At 37.1% G+C, this 14,635-nt stretch overlaps 1 protein-coding gene across 2 annotated transcripts in view; it reads left to right on the forward strand.

Annotated features, from left to right (window-relative positions):
• The window catches only part of SCIN (scinderin), a 79,079-nt gene that overhangs the window by 27,728 nt on the left and 36,716 nt on the right, over positions 1 to 14,635 (forward strand). Inside the window, exon 1 of one of the 2 annotated variants that reach the window (XM_044946495.2) lies at positions 1,323 to 1,454. The exons of the other annotated variant lie outside the window; for it this stretch is intronic. Coding sequence (XP_044802430.1) covers positions 1,425 to 1,454 — 30 coding nt within the window. The 5' untranslated portion in view covers positions 1,323 to 1,424. Of the gene's footprint in view, positions 1 to 1,322; positions 1,455 to 14,635 lie in introns of those variants that run through there. 2 annotated transcript variants of the gene reach the window in all.

A 14,635-nucleotide genomic window follows, 5' to 3' on the forward strand; every position in this document is an offset into this window, starting at 1 on the left:
TCTTAAATTAACATGAATTATCTGTATGGCTCTTTACATCTCAGTCATTTACTTAATCAGTATACCAGTCCTGAACATTTAGTTGTGAACAGTTTTTCCCTTTTAAGAAAACTGCAGTGAGTACCTGAGTCTAAATATTGTATATATTCCCATAAATAAGATTGTCAGTCAAAGGATATAATCATATTCAACTCTCTAAATACATATTGGTAAATTGATTCCCATTCATTTATTTAACAAATATTTATTGAATTCCTATATGAGCTAGGCCCTAAATATTTGTACCAATTGCTGCTTCCTTGCCTAAGTACTGTTTCCTTCATGACTTTGCAGAACCCTGTAAGCATTTCCTATCATAATACCTTTTTGAATTTTCCCACTTTTCTCTTTGAGTTTTCATTTCTCTAATTTCCTAGGATATTACACCTTTTCCCCAAAGATTTTAGCCATTTGCATTTAAATTTTTCTAAAGACAGTTTTATAAACATGTATTTTTAATATTTTTTTATTTAGAGCAATTTAATGCGTTAGAGTTACCTGATCCAATGCTAGGCTACATAATCCAGTAAATGAAAATTATATAATGGAATCATTTTATTGATTATAGTGTCTTTAAACTTTTTTACTTTAATAACCACTAAACACAAATTTTCATGTTAATGTTTTGGAAATAATTTGAATTCAATGGGAAGATGGTCTTGGTGTAATGCTAAGAGGATAGGCTGTAAAATTTTATGTGTAATATTATCTTAATATGAAAGTTTATATTATATAGCTGTATATTCATATATACATTTATATCTGGAAAGAAATATGCTGAAATATTGCCAACATTATCAATAATGTCTTTGACTCTGGATATATGGCTTCTTCTTATCTTCCTCTTCATTAGTGTTTTCAAAATGTATTATAATGGGTTCCTTTTATAATCAGAGAAAAAAGACCATCTGAAAAAATAAAATTAGGAATGGCTTACCTGGGTTTTCAGTAGTCAAAATTATATCACTAATAAATTAGGCCTTGAAACTACTTACAGCAAATTCTTGATCTTTTCATATTTTTTGAAGACCTCTGTTCTGGAAATGTGATCATCATTTAAGTTATCTAATTCTCCTATTGAGAAGCAAAAACCTATAAATAAGATGTATTTCTAATTGATTGTAAGCCCTTGTTTCAATAGCTATATTTTGATAGAAGTGGCCCCTGGAACACAATTGGTCCTTGCCGGGAGCTGGAGGGAGTGTTGCATTAACTGTCGGGCTAGCTTCTCCATGTCACCTTGGAAGTCCCTTAAACTCTCATTGCCTCTGGTTCCTCATTAGTAAAGTGAGGGTTAGACAAAGTGGCTTCTTGGGTCCTTTTAGGTTCCAGTGATCTGTGATTGCACATGTTTAATTACCAATCACTTGAGTCTGTTCCAGAGGATGAAGCTGCTGGGGCTGAGGGCCTTAACTGTGCGTATGTATTTTCCATGTCTTTGCTTGTTGGATTTCATTCAAAGTTCTGAGAAATAAAAGCTTAAGTATGACTGTATGATGCTGTTAAATGAAAACAAGGTAATGCAAATCTGAGGAAAAAATTTTGTAAAAATGTAACTGATTTTAAAATATTAGAGATAGGAATAAGGGACACACTGTTTAATATAAAAATGTTTTAGGGGATCTTTGTTTTCTAAAAATAACTCCTAGAAAATGCCTACTTTGTTTCTATTTAGTACATTCCATGTATACTGTGTTATGATCGACAGTTCTCACAACTGATCTGAACTGAATTTTCAGTGGAAGCCTTCTTTTTTTGTTGTTAAAAAGCATTCAATGGGAAGTTTTGTTTTTAGAAATGTTCATTTGGAGCTTGATTACCTGGGTAAGTAGTTGTTTGATGAATTAAGTATGCACTTACGATCAACTAGTTTGACTTTTAGGCCTTCCTAATGTTGTACATGTAACAATAGAATTCAGAAAGTTTATGAACTTGGTTGGGAAAAAAATCACAGTTTCATTTTCACTAACCTCTTCATGAAAAATTTCTCCAGTTGTGAATGTAGTTAATAAACCACAGTAGCACGAGCAGAACCTGTGACTTTTCGGATCACACTGTAGGTATTGCAGACAACTTCAAAATATCATTTATGCTTATCACTATTTGATAATTATGGCTGTTATTAGACTTGCTAGTCAATAATATTATGTAATGAGTATATGAAGGAGCTTTACTACTTAATCATGTTTGGGTTTTTTTGAACATATATTTTGATTTTTGATGGTTGTATTCTAATATAATTGGTTTTCATTGTAATAATATTTTATTTTAAACATTTTAAAAATACATTCATTAGTAGGGGTTCACAGACTTGGCAAAAATGGTCCAAAGTGGTCCATAGCACAGGGACAAAAAAAGGTTACCTTGTTTAAGATGATGGAATGCCACTTTTTTTTTTCTGAGATTCTAATGCAACTGTTGACTTTGCTAGAGGATTCTAAAAAATCTCTCAGAATATCTTCTAAAATTGATCTTTTAAGTGACTCATTTTTAATGAGAATTTTAAAAATTTATTTCCCAAAACTTTGAAAGTCTATATATGAAGGTTGGTAATGGCTTGAACTCAAGGACTTTTCAACCAATTAAATGATGCAATTGTCATGACTCCATATTCAATGCTGAATTTTTGGAACATGTCTTTGTAACACATTCAAGTGATCAACACAGAAAATCATGAAAAGTAATTTTTCTGAGATTCTTTTGAAAAATTGATGTTTATTTAGAGGTGGTTCAACTATCTATTGATCACAGTATTGTAATATTTTCACACTGTTTTCCTATGGCTTATCTCTAGGATGATCATACATTTATAATCCTTTAAAACCAAACACACTGGAGAGTAACAGGGGGTTCTAACCACACAGGACATCGCATGCATTAACAAGAACCGTCTGGGGAAACGGGATGTGTGGTCAGCCTCTTCTCTGTATCTTCAGCACTTTTAAAAGTCATATGCCTAAATAATGAAAGTGATACTATAAGCAGAGCTAATTAAAGCCTGTAACTAGGGTTGAATTTCCTCTGTGCCGATTTTCTCCTCTTTGTAAGCATATTTACCATGAAAAGCTGCATATAAATTATGTAAAGCTTTTTTTCTTGGTCTTTTTTCTTTTCCTATTTAAAATAATCAGTGAATGTGAAGGAAAATCAAATATCTCAATAGCCCGAAGGTCTCAAACTTTCTTTGTTGGTTCTACTCATTCTCTAAACATCAGGAGGGAGGAAGAATGGTGAAGATGAATAATTTATCAGTATGTTTTATAGACTTCCATTTTTAAAAAGACAGCATCTTGCTATCTGTAGGGTAGATAGCAAAAAGAAGGAGCAAGTAGTTTGAAACAACAACAAAGCAACTAACCTGGAAAGAGTTTTTTTCCAGTGTAATTTAATGAACTTGTTTAGCCCATAATCACTGTACATGCTATAGAAGGAATCCTGGCAGTAAAAATACTACAGGGAGATTATGAACAGATGCTGTGTTGTTGAACTGTTAGATTTCTTGCTTCTATAAAAAGCACTAAGGCTCCCTGGAAAGTCATATGTACAATCATTATTTTAAATTTTGGATTAAAAGAGAAAACTGGAAAGAAAAATTAGAATGTCATATGATATTTCAGTCAATCAGTGTTTATTGATCACCAGGTTGGTTCCCAATCAAGTTCAGAGGCTATATTTTATTGTCTGATTGAGAAGATAAGCATGCACTGAATCTAAAACATAGTCCAAGAATAGGAACAGATTGTAAGGGTCCTCAAATGCTGGAAAGCATGGTCAGAGTGACACCATCAGAAGTTGAAAGATTTCCCATGATAAAACTTATGTATTTTATATTATTATTTTTTAAAATTTATTTTTTTGAAGTATAGATGATTTACAATGTTGCGTTAATTTCTGCTGTACAGCAAAGTGATTCACTTATATATACTTTTTTTTCACATTCTTTCCAATGTCACAGGATATTGGATACAGTTCCCTGTGCTGTATACGGTAGGACCTTGTAGTTTATCCATTCTGTATATAGTAGTTTGCATCTGCTAACCCCAAACTCCCAATACATCCCTCCCAAACTTACGTATTTTAAACTGCATGACAATAGAATATAAGATAATCTCTAGAGGATCTCCCCATATAATAATTATGTTCATCTTGTTATTATAAGTCATAATTGCTTGAAAATAAGAAAATTTATTCAGTCATTCTTTTGACAAGTTGATTAGATATTCATGATGGATATTTATATTTAAGATCTGAGTATCTTGTAAGTAAGATCTAGACTTGAATTGTAGAGGTGTTTCTTAAATTATCTTTTAGAGGTGTCTGTTTAGACAAAGAGTAAAATTTTAGTTATATTTCCCCAAAGTACTTGGCCCAGCGAAATTTGTATCTTAATTATGATGCTACACTAAATTCCTTGAGGGCAAGGTACTGCCTTATTATCTGTGTAACCTTCACATCTCTAACTCATTGCTTGTTAATATGAAGATAATTAATACAATTAACTGTGAACTTTGAGGTACTAGATAACCAATTACATTTGTCTTCCTGTTGCAAAGAGGATAGTATTGCTTTAAAAACTTTCCTGTGTTTTAGATGATAGTGTTGGCGAAGATATGAAGAAAGCCATATGACTGATTAACTTTGAAAACTGACAACATTGATATAGGAGCAGTTAGTGTTTAGATAAGCATAATCTATATATTCTGCTAGTCTTCTTTCTATAAATCAATAGTTAACAACTTACCTCCTGGCAAGTGATAACTGAGTCTTGAGCTTATCTGCCTTCCCATGTATTAGGTAGATTGTATGTTCTCTAGGTGAGAATACCTAGTACAGGAAGAAATGGATAGCTGATGTCTAAAACTGTTCGTTCTGTGAAAGTGCAGGTCCCCAGGAGCTACATTTGGGTCTTGCCATCTGTAAAATCTTCCTTCCCAGGTCTAGTCACTTCCCCATTTAGTGTTCAGTAAAATTGGACACCATTTCAGTTTTTGTTCACTTAGGGTCCAAAACCCTCTCCTCTCACTCTCTAGCACACATCAGTGCTGGCCACTCACCTTGACCACTTTGCGTGGCCACTGTCAATACTCCTGGTGCTGCCTCTCCTGATGCCTGTGTTAAAAGTAATACACTCCATGAACTCTAAGAAACTATAGAGATGTAGGGCTTTATTTTTGAAATCACCCTATATATTTATTTTTCTCCAATACTTTACATTAAAGGCTGGGGTACTAATGCTTCCCAAGGTTGTACAATTTGAATTTACAGAAAGTAAAAGCAGGAATGCTTTTGAATGTTTAATAATCTAAGCACAGGAATAGTCATATATTTTTATCACATAAAGTAAAAGATAAAGAAAAAGCAAGTTAGAATTTGCAAATTTATAATTCTGTTGACATGCCATGAAGCTTCTTTGTGGACATGTTTGCTTTCATAGCATAATCTTGAGTTTACTGGATTTATATGGAATTATATATTAATCTTTTAACTAAAATAATATTGTATATTTGAATCAAGCTTGATCATTTTGAAAGTGATACCACAGAGAATAGGAGAAACTTTATTTTCTGGGGGTGATTTTTGATTAAATATTATCAATCCCCATTTATCTTTGTAGAATAGTGTCAAATGAACCAAAGAAGTACAACTAATAGAAATTGGGAGCGATTTTGAAAATCCCCTCATGACAATTTTGGAACAACGAGTATGTAATATTTTTAAAGGATCTAAAGATGTATGCTGCTGCTGCCAAGTCACTTCAGTTGTGTCTGACTCTGTGCAACCCCATAGATGGCAGCCCACCAGGCTTCCCCATCCCTGGGATTCTCCAGGCAAGAACACTGGAGTGGGGTGCCATTTCCTTCTCCAATGCATGAAAGTGAAAAGTGAAAGTGAAGTCGCTCAGTCGTGTCTGACCCTCAGCGACCCCATGGACTGCAGCCTACCAGGCTCCTCTGTCCATGGGATTTTCCAGGCAAGAGTACTGGAGTGGGGTGCCAAAGGGAAATAGTATAAATAAGAACAAAAATCACAGGTTTTTAGTGTCAGAGAATAAACATGGGTATTTTGAACTCCTTAAATGTAAAACACAAAGTTGTTTTGGGGGGGTTGTAACACACACACACACACCACACACACACACACATCACTCATTAAAGTAGTTTCTGTTGCTCTCTTGTGTGTGTGCTCAGTCACTAAGTCATGTCCAGCTCCTTGTGACTCCATGGACTGTCGCTCACCAGGCTCCTCCGTCCATGGGATTTTGCAGGAAAGAATACCGGAGTGGGTTGCCATTTCCTTCTCTGGGGGTCTTCCTGACCCAAGGACCGAACCTGCATCTACAGCAATGGCAGGCAGATTCTTTACTGTCTGAGCCACCTGGGAAGCACCTCTCACCCTCTTAATTCCTTGTTAGTCACAACTTTATGCTTTGCGAGGATGGAAATCTGAGTTGCGTAAGATGTTAGTTTGGTCAGTAGGCACAGTGAACATATTAACACCAAGAGACAACAGAAAACGTTTTGTTAGAGCAATGTGCTTGTTAGAGAAGTCCACTTCTCTACACTTCTTGTTAGAGAAGTACACTTCTCTTTGTGTGCTATCCAAGTAGCTTTAGCTTCCTTGTTTACCCCTCCTTTATTTTCCAGCCTCTTTTAGTTCTTGGGAAATTGAACAATGTGTTACATACTTTGGAATTTCCTAGTCATGTCGCGTGGTGTCTGGCACACCAGAGAAGTTCACCAGAATTTGTTGTGTGATTGAAATAACATTGTTATGAGAGCCACGTGGTCCATTTATGGGTTTACCATTCAAAGATTTTTGAGGTAAGAGGATTCAAAATATTTGCCACTCTCTCTAGAGTAATCCTCTTATTACATATGAAGTAGAGAGGAAGTATCAGAGGTACCAGCAAATAGAAATCTTTCCTTTTCTTCTCTCTGTTGCAGTGCACTTAAATTATCCCCCATTTTGCTTTACAGTAAGTGATACTTAGTACACACGCCAAATCAACAGAATTATAATGGGAAGTAGGGCACGCTGCAAGGTTATGCTTCTAAGAGCAATACAGTTGCTGTAGCTACTTGTATCTACCACTTATTGGTAGCTTATTTTATGTGCCAGGCACTGTTCAAGGCGCTGTTCATTTGTTATTTCTTTTAACGAGTATTTTTATTGGATGTGTGCTCAGTTGCTTCAGTTGTATCCAAATCTTTGTGCCCCTATGGACTGCAGCCTGCCAAGCCCTTCTGTCCTTGGGATTCTCCAGGCAAGAATACTGGAGTGGGTTGTCATGCCCTCCTCCAGGGGATCTTCCCGACCCAGGGATCAAACCCAGGTCTCCAGCACTGCAGGCAGATTCTTTACCTCTGAGCCGCCAGCAAAGAAAACCCTGTCTAGTATTTAATTCAGATACCCACTTTGTTCCTCATTGGCTCATCCAGTGGGGGCAGTTGAAATATTCTGAACAAAGATAAGAAATATAGTAAAAGTATAGCTAACCATATACTACAGGAAGATGATTTTTCAAATAATTTACTTTATCACACCAAAGTTCAACATAAAGGTATGTGACCTTACTAATAAGATGTCACTTTATATAGTCAATCCAAGCTAATACTACTTGGCAAGCTTTTTTGAATGAGGTAATTTCTCCTTTAGTTTGTAGCTGAAGTGAGGGACGAGTGATAAGCCCTATCAATAGGATAATGCAGTTCTATGACAGATGGCCTGTATGGAAGGGTGGCTCTTCCCTATATCTGAATTGATAAACTAACATAAATATTACACTAGAATGGTATGTTTCTAGTTTCTCTATTAGTTTTATTTCTCCTCATGTTTGCTGTGACATTAGTGATTATATATATATGTATATATAAATATATATATATATATATATATAGTAATAAAAGAACTGCTAGTAAGACTGTATTTCTTTTGGCAGTTTCAGATGATTTCTTCTTGTCCCTGTGCTAAGAATTGGCCAGACTCAAATATCAAAGGGCAAGATCTCTGAGATTCAGTGATTCACAACTCCTTGACATTCATTTTGTAAATTAAATATTAAAATATAGAATAATAATTTCATCTTGTCCTCCTTTACACGGGTAAGGGCAAACGGTTCACTAGTTGGCTGAATTTTCTGTTCACTTTTTCTTCTTTCTAGCTGCATTTTTCTTTAGGTGATGCAAGTGCTTCTTGTCAAGGACACAAAAATTCAATAACCTAAGAAACAAATTTGTCATGGATTTTATTTGCTGCAGAGGAGGTAAAACAAGCAGCACCAAGACAAACATCCAGGGCCTACTTGCAACTGGCATTCCTGTATGGGCTGTACATGGATAAGCTAGTTTATGAAAGGTTGTTGCTGAACCATGAAAAGACGCTGGGATTCTTGGCCTCCGGAAGAGAAGAATTCAGTCCGAGGCCAGAGACGAGGCTTAATCACTCAGAGCTTTTGTGTATAAAGTCTTATTAAAGTATAAAGGACATAGAGAAAGCTTCTGACATAGACATCAGAAGGGGGCAGAAAGAATACCCGCCTGCTAGTTTTTAGCTGGATATTATATAGTCACTAGCAGTCTGTTAAAGAAAGAAAGGAATGTCTTAAAACTCAGAATGGCATCAAGCCCCTCATCCAAAAGATGTATTTTGGGATAATCTTGGCACCAGGGGAGTCATCCCAGGGCCATAAAACGTCAGATTACCATACAAATAGTTTTGTTTACATAGAGTAGGGTAACAATGTCTGAGTATAACAAACTGGTTTGTCAAGTTGGTTCTGAGCCATTAGGCATTACGGACTTGAAGACAGAGTCTGGGGTAAATGCATAGTATATTAACATAGCTTAAGACAAACATTTCCATAAGAAAAATGCATTGGTTAACTCAAGGTTTGAGAAAGGTTAACTTCAGGTGAACCAGGTGTCATTATGGCAGCACAGTATTTTAAGAGGAACCTCCTTTTTAAATTTGTATGCTGCTAAGTCGCTTCAGTCGTGTCCGACTCTGTGCAACCCCATAGACGGTAGCCCACCAGGCTTCCCCGTCCTGGGATTCTCCAGGCGAGAACACTGGAGTGGGTTGCCATTCCTTTCTCCACTGCATGAAAGTGAAAAATGAAAGTGAAATCGCTCAGTCGTGTCCGACTCTTCACAACACCATGGACTGCAGCCTACCAGGCTCCTCCATCCATGGGATTTTCCAGGCAAGAGTACTGGAGTTAAATTTGTATAGAGAAGAGAAAAAAACATATCACTAGTTTGTTTCCTCCTGCCACTTAAAAGAGAGATAAAAAATGTCTGACACTTGCAGCCTATTTCCTCCATTTGGAGACCCCTGGCCTTCCTGCCTGTTATCCTCTCATTTACTTCATAAATAGCCCTATGAAGTGGATACATTTATTATCCCCTGTCTTGGTTTATGTTCCTCAAATGCCTATTCAGGAAAAAGGACTTGGGAGCAGATTGTTATTTGGAAGATGATCCTGGAAGCCCGGAGTAGGAGTGAAATGAGGCAATAGTATGTTAGTAAGTTACTTACTGCTGCAGGTAACTGGGACCTAGTCCCAGAGGGCTCCTCTGAGAAACTATGGAAAACACTTCAGAACTGGCACACTGAAGGCTGACATGGCTATGGGATTTAGCTGGTAACTCTCATCCCTCATTGGCTGGGGGTCACCCCTTGGGTATTAGCTCTCCAAAACCTCCAGCTGCCTTGTGTGTGGGTATGGTACAGCTTCGTGGCCAGATCATGCCATCAGATAAGAGAGCAAAAGGCTTTGGTCTTTAAGGAATTACTTGCTGATGAGTCTGGGGGTAGACCCAGGCGAGATGACAAAACACCAGTGGCATCTCTGCGTCCTCACTCTATGAAGAAAGTCAGAGAGAACCTATGTAACTTGCCCACGTGGGTTGGGAATAGGACATCTGTGGGTCACAGATCATGGCAGATTTTCATTCCATGGCAGATCTTAAACATGCAGAGAAATGGGACCCACATCTGTTGATCTTCCAAAATTTTGCCACGCAGTTTTGACAGTCATACCTGTTTTGTGTATTCCATATTGAAAGTGTTAGCTTTTGTAGCACAATTTTTGTGTTCAATGGGCTGGCTTGACCTTTTATTTTATATCACTTAGGATTAGCATGCAACCTTTCATCCATACTGTAGAGGCATTAGGTGCAGGGTAATTGGGTGGACATTTTTTTTGAAAGAAAATACATTGTTTTAATGTGAGTATAAAAGGTAGGCAGATATTTTTCAAGCACCTCAGAGTACATGAAAGCCATTTTGAATTTGCTCAGTTAAATGTTGGTGTTTGGGAATTTTCTGAATTAGATAAAGAGGAAACTTTCACAACTCTCTTGTCATAAAACTCTGCCTAATCTGATTATATGTAAGTCAGGTTTATTTACCTTATTTAATCATCATTATAACTGTGAGTGGTATTAATTATTATACCATTTTAAATATGAAAATAAGGTCCCAGAGTCATTTAGTTGTGGGTCCATCCAGCTCAGATTGTCTAATATAAGTAAGTGAAGGGATTGTGAAAAAGACAAGGGTGGAGGGTGCTCATTGTGAAGCATAAAGATTGGGAATCTTAAAGGCCAATGATGAAAGTGTCCATTCAAGCACTGGTCAGGTAGAAAGGTCCAAATGGGTTTGAGATCTTACAAGAAAAAGGTCTAATAATCCCCAGAAGGAGCAGAAAGCCTAGAATCTTTAAGATTTGACCCAGGGCAACCTCCAGAGCACCAGCCTATGTTAATTTGTCCACAAGATTAATTCTTTTTGTGAAGATATGGCTTCCCAGGTGGCACTAGTAGTAAAGAACCCACTGCCAGTGCAGGAGATGTAAGAGACGTGGGTTTGATCCCTGGATTGGAAAGATCCCCTGGAGAAGGAAATGGCAACCCACTCCAGTGTTCTTGCCTGGAGAATCCCATGGACTGAGGAGTCTGGAGGGCTGCAGTCCACTGGATTGCAAAGAGTTGGACATGACTGAAGTGACTTAGCCCACATGCACGTGACGGTCAGAAATGCTCGGCAGACTTGTCCTGATGGTTAAGATGAGTGAGTCATGCTAACAAAGCTGATACCACTAAAGGTTTAAATTGTATCACTGTACCCAGCCCAGGGTCTCTCCAAATACACAGTGCTAGGGCTTCATTCAGAATCTCTGGGGCTGGGGTTCAGACTTGAGTGTTCTTTATCATAACTCCTAGGTGGTTCTAGTATGCAGTCAGCGGAAAGCAGCTGCTGTAGTTTAGTAAGTTGACATTCTGGCTTATATATTTTAATAACTTGGGAGTTATGTTTCCATGTTAAAGAAAGTCATGTTAGCTTTATGTAGTAGCAATTTGTGGATTAGCTTTCTATATTACAATCATTTATGAGTTAACTTTCTCATGATGTTGACTCCCTAAATATAATCTCTACAGTGTGGATATTACAGTAATGCTGAGGTTCAGGTCTCCGTCATGATCAGTTCCCCTAGGCCACAGCATTCTCTGCATCCTCCTGAGCTACATTGTCAAATGAAGCTTGCATTTGACGTGTGAGACACAAGTGGCTATTTAGGTTTTGGTTTAAATTAGCTAAAATTAAATAATACTTAAAATTTAGTTACTTGGTGACATTCACCACATTTTAGGTGCTCAGTAGCTATAGGTAGCTAGTGACCACTGTATTGGATCACACAGATGTGAAATATTATAGTCACAGAAAATTCTACTGGACAACTCCTGAGCGAGATAATGAAACGAAGCTCTCTTGTAAACACTCATTTCACTTTTGTCCTTTTATCCAAACAGGTATTTCACATGCTTTCCCTTGGTCTAAAATACCTTACTCATTATATGATGTATTAAATTACCTTTTATGTGACTCATCAGTAAAGGGATAAAGGTGTTTTAGAGGTGGGGAAGTACATCAGTGAGAGAGAGCAGGAGGGCAAATGTTGGACTGTTTCCATATTAGGTGGAGCTGGCTACAGGAGGGTGCCACTTTTCTCGGAATTGCCTGTCATTTTATATGAGTGTTTCTTCCCTGTTATCAAATATTAGTCTTATCAAAGACATAAACTGTCTCGAAGTAAGTAAATATACTGAAACTATGAGGCTGTATTTCACTTGAACAATTTCTTTCTATTCACCATATGCTTGCACTGTATTGATCTTTTTTCCAGTTAGGGAAAGGAAATAAACACAAAACTACTGAGCAATTAAAATTTTAGCTCTTAGAATGCAGAAACTTACTCTGTTTTTAGTGAAAAAAGAAGCAGAGCCATTTACAGTAAAATAATTAAGGTAAAAAACAATGCCATGTCTCATTCTCTTAAAAGCACTGCAGTACGAGTTGGAATTCCAGGGGGTTAGTTATATCCTTGCTTCAGTGTTTTTAAGACCTGGGCCTAAGGCACACTCCTAACTCATTTTCCTAATCTTGAGATGAAATTGGGTTGAGAAGTACATAAGACCCTCTGTTTAACACTGTAGGACTTGACACCAGTGTAAATAATTTTTATCCCAGGTGATTTGGAGTTTGAGGTTATGTACTGTTCTTCCAGGCCACATAATTATCTCTTCTTTTCTTATTATTTACTTTAATTTCTTACTGAAAAGTGTCCAAGCATCTTGACCTTTCTGTTGAATGTCAAAGGAGGGAAAATGGATCTTGTATGAGCTAGATTGCAAATGTTGGAATTTTGTATCCAAAATAGATGGCTCTGGCTAAAAGCTTCAAAATGAATAAAGACAATTGCAAACGTGAGAAGTCAGTACGGATTATGAAAGTATAGCAAAGTTTTCCTTAACTGCTTGATCCTTTCTAAGAAAACAAATTTACACATAGGCCAACTTATTCTTTAAACAAAGTTGCAGTGGATCTTACAAAAGAAACATGCAAGATGCTGAGGATGGTCTTGGCACAGGTCATGAAAACCTAGAAATTCTGAAGATGGGGGATTGTGAATATAGAGCTGGGTTGTGTGTTTGCTTTAATAATTTAATATAAATGTCTCCTGAGTTGTTTTGAATTGAGCTCCTGTTGAAGGCAAAGAATAAACAGCAGAAAAGAAAGTCTAGGCAAAGAACAAAATTGTATTTCCACAAATTTCCAACCTCTTTAATATACTTGGAGTAGTGTTTTACATTGTTAAGCATTTCCATTATGTTACTGATAAAACAGAGAGGAAAAGATAGAGATACTCCCATTTTTGTATTCACATCCCATCTGTAACAAACTAGGCCCTCATCTGTAACAAACTAGTCCCTGTGATCTTTGGAGCTACTTCATTTCCTAGCTGAAAACTTAAGAATCCTGGGCCCCTGCTAGCTCCTTCTAGGTCTTTACATTAACAAGTGCTTCTTTGGTCAAAATGCCTAGAGCTGTTAGGGATCCAGTAATATTTACTATCCTTTGATGAATTGAGGGAATAAGGCTGAGACAGAAGCCTGAGGTAGTCAGGCTTCCCTGGTGGCTTAGTTGGTAAAGAATCTGCCTGCAATGCAGGAGACCTGGGTTTGCTCCCTGGGTTGGGAGGATCCCCTGGAGAAGGGAATGGCAACCCACTCCAGTATTCCTGCCTGGGAAATCTCATGGACAGAGAAGTCTGTTGGACTCTACAGTCCATGGAGTCACAAAGAGTCAGCTACGATTTTGCGACTAAACCACCATCACAAAGTTAAAATGAAGTGGTAATTAGTTTAAGTAAGGCAATGGCAACCTACTCCAGTACTCTTACCTAGAAAATCCCATGGACGGAGGAGCCTGGTGGGCTGCAGTCCATGGTGTAGTGAAGAGTCGGACACGACTGAGCGACCTCACTTTCACTTTTCACTTTCACGCTTTGGAGAAGGAAATGGCAACCCATTCCAGTGTTCTTGCCTGGAGAATCCCAGGGATGGTGGGGATACATTTTGCATACATTTTAATTATACATTTTAATTATTTCTTTAGAATAAGCTACTAAAATAGAAAGATTGAATCAAATGATAGGCATCCTTTTTTTTTTCCTATCCAAGTCATTTATTTGAAATGCCATCATATTCCTTAATGTGTATTTATATGCATATGTTGACACGAATTACCTTACACATGAGAGTAAATAGAGTACAGTGTTGGTGGTATAGTGGTGAGCAGAGCTGCCTTCCAAGCGTGAGTAGACATAGTTGGTGGAGGAACTCTTTCTTATCTCTGACCTGTATTTTTTAAAAATATTATGCAAGCGCTGTTGATGCCACACATGCATTTTTCTGAAAATTTATTAAATATTCTTCCATATCTTTAAAATACAGTTATAAAAGAAGTGGGCACCTTTCATAGTTTAATTTATGAAGTTTGCTTTTAATAATTTAGTAGCATACCTAGCTAAACTATATGTATACAGAGAAACATGCTGTGCGTGGCTGTGACTTTCAGAAGGTAAACAGATGGGGGTTTTTTTGTGTTAAGATATGTGTTAAGTGGACTTTTCATGTATCTTGTGAAGTGTGGTCAACAGAGTAGGCTGGATAGTCCATGCTTTTAAGGTTTTTGTTATTGTTCATCACTTTGAAGAATGTTCCTTCTCACCAGAATGCCTGGTAGAATACTG

This window comes from Bubalus bubalis, chromosome 8 (genome assembly GCF_019923935.1).
Source record: "Bubalus bubalis isolate 160015118507 breed Murrah chromosome 8, NDDB_SH_1, whole genome shotgun sequence".
In the NCBI taxonomy this organism is placed as follows: Eukaryota; Metazoa; Chordata; class Mammalia; order Artiodactyla; family Bovidae; genus Bubalus; species Bubalus bubalis.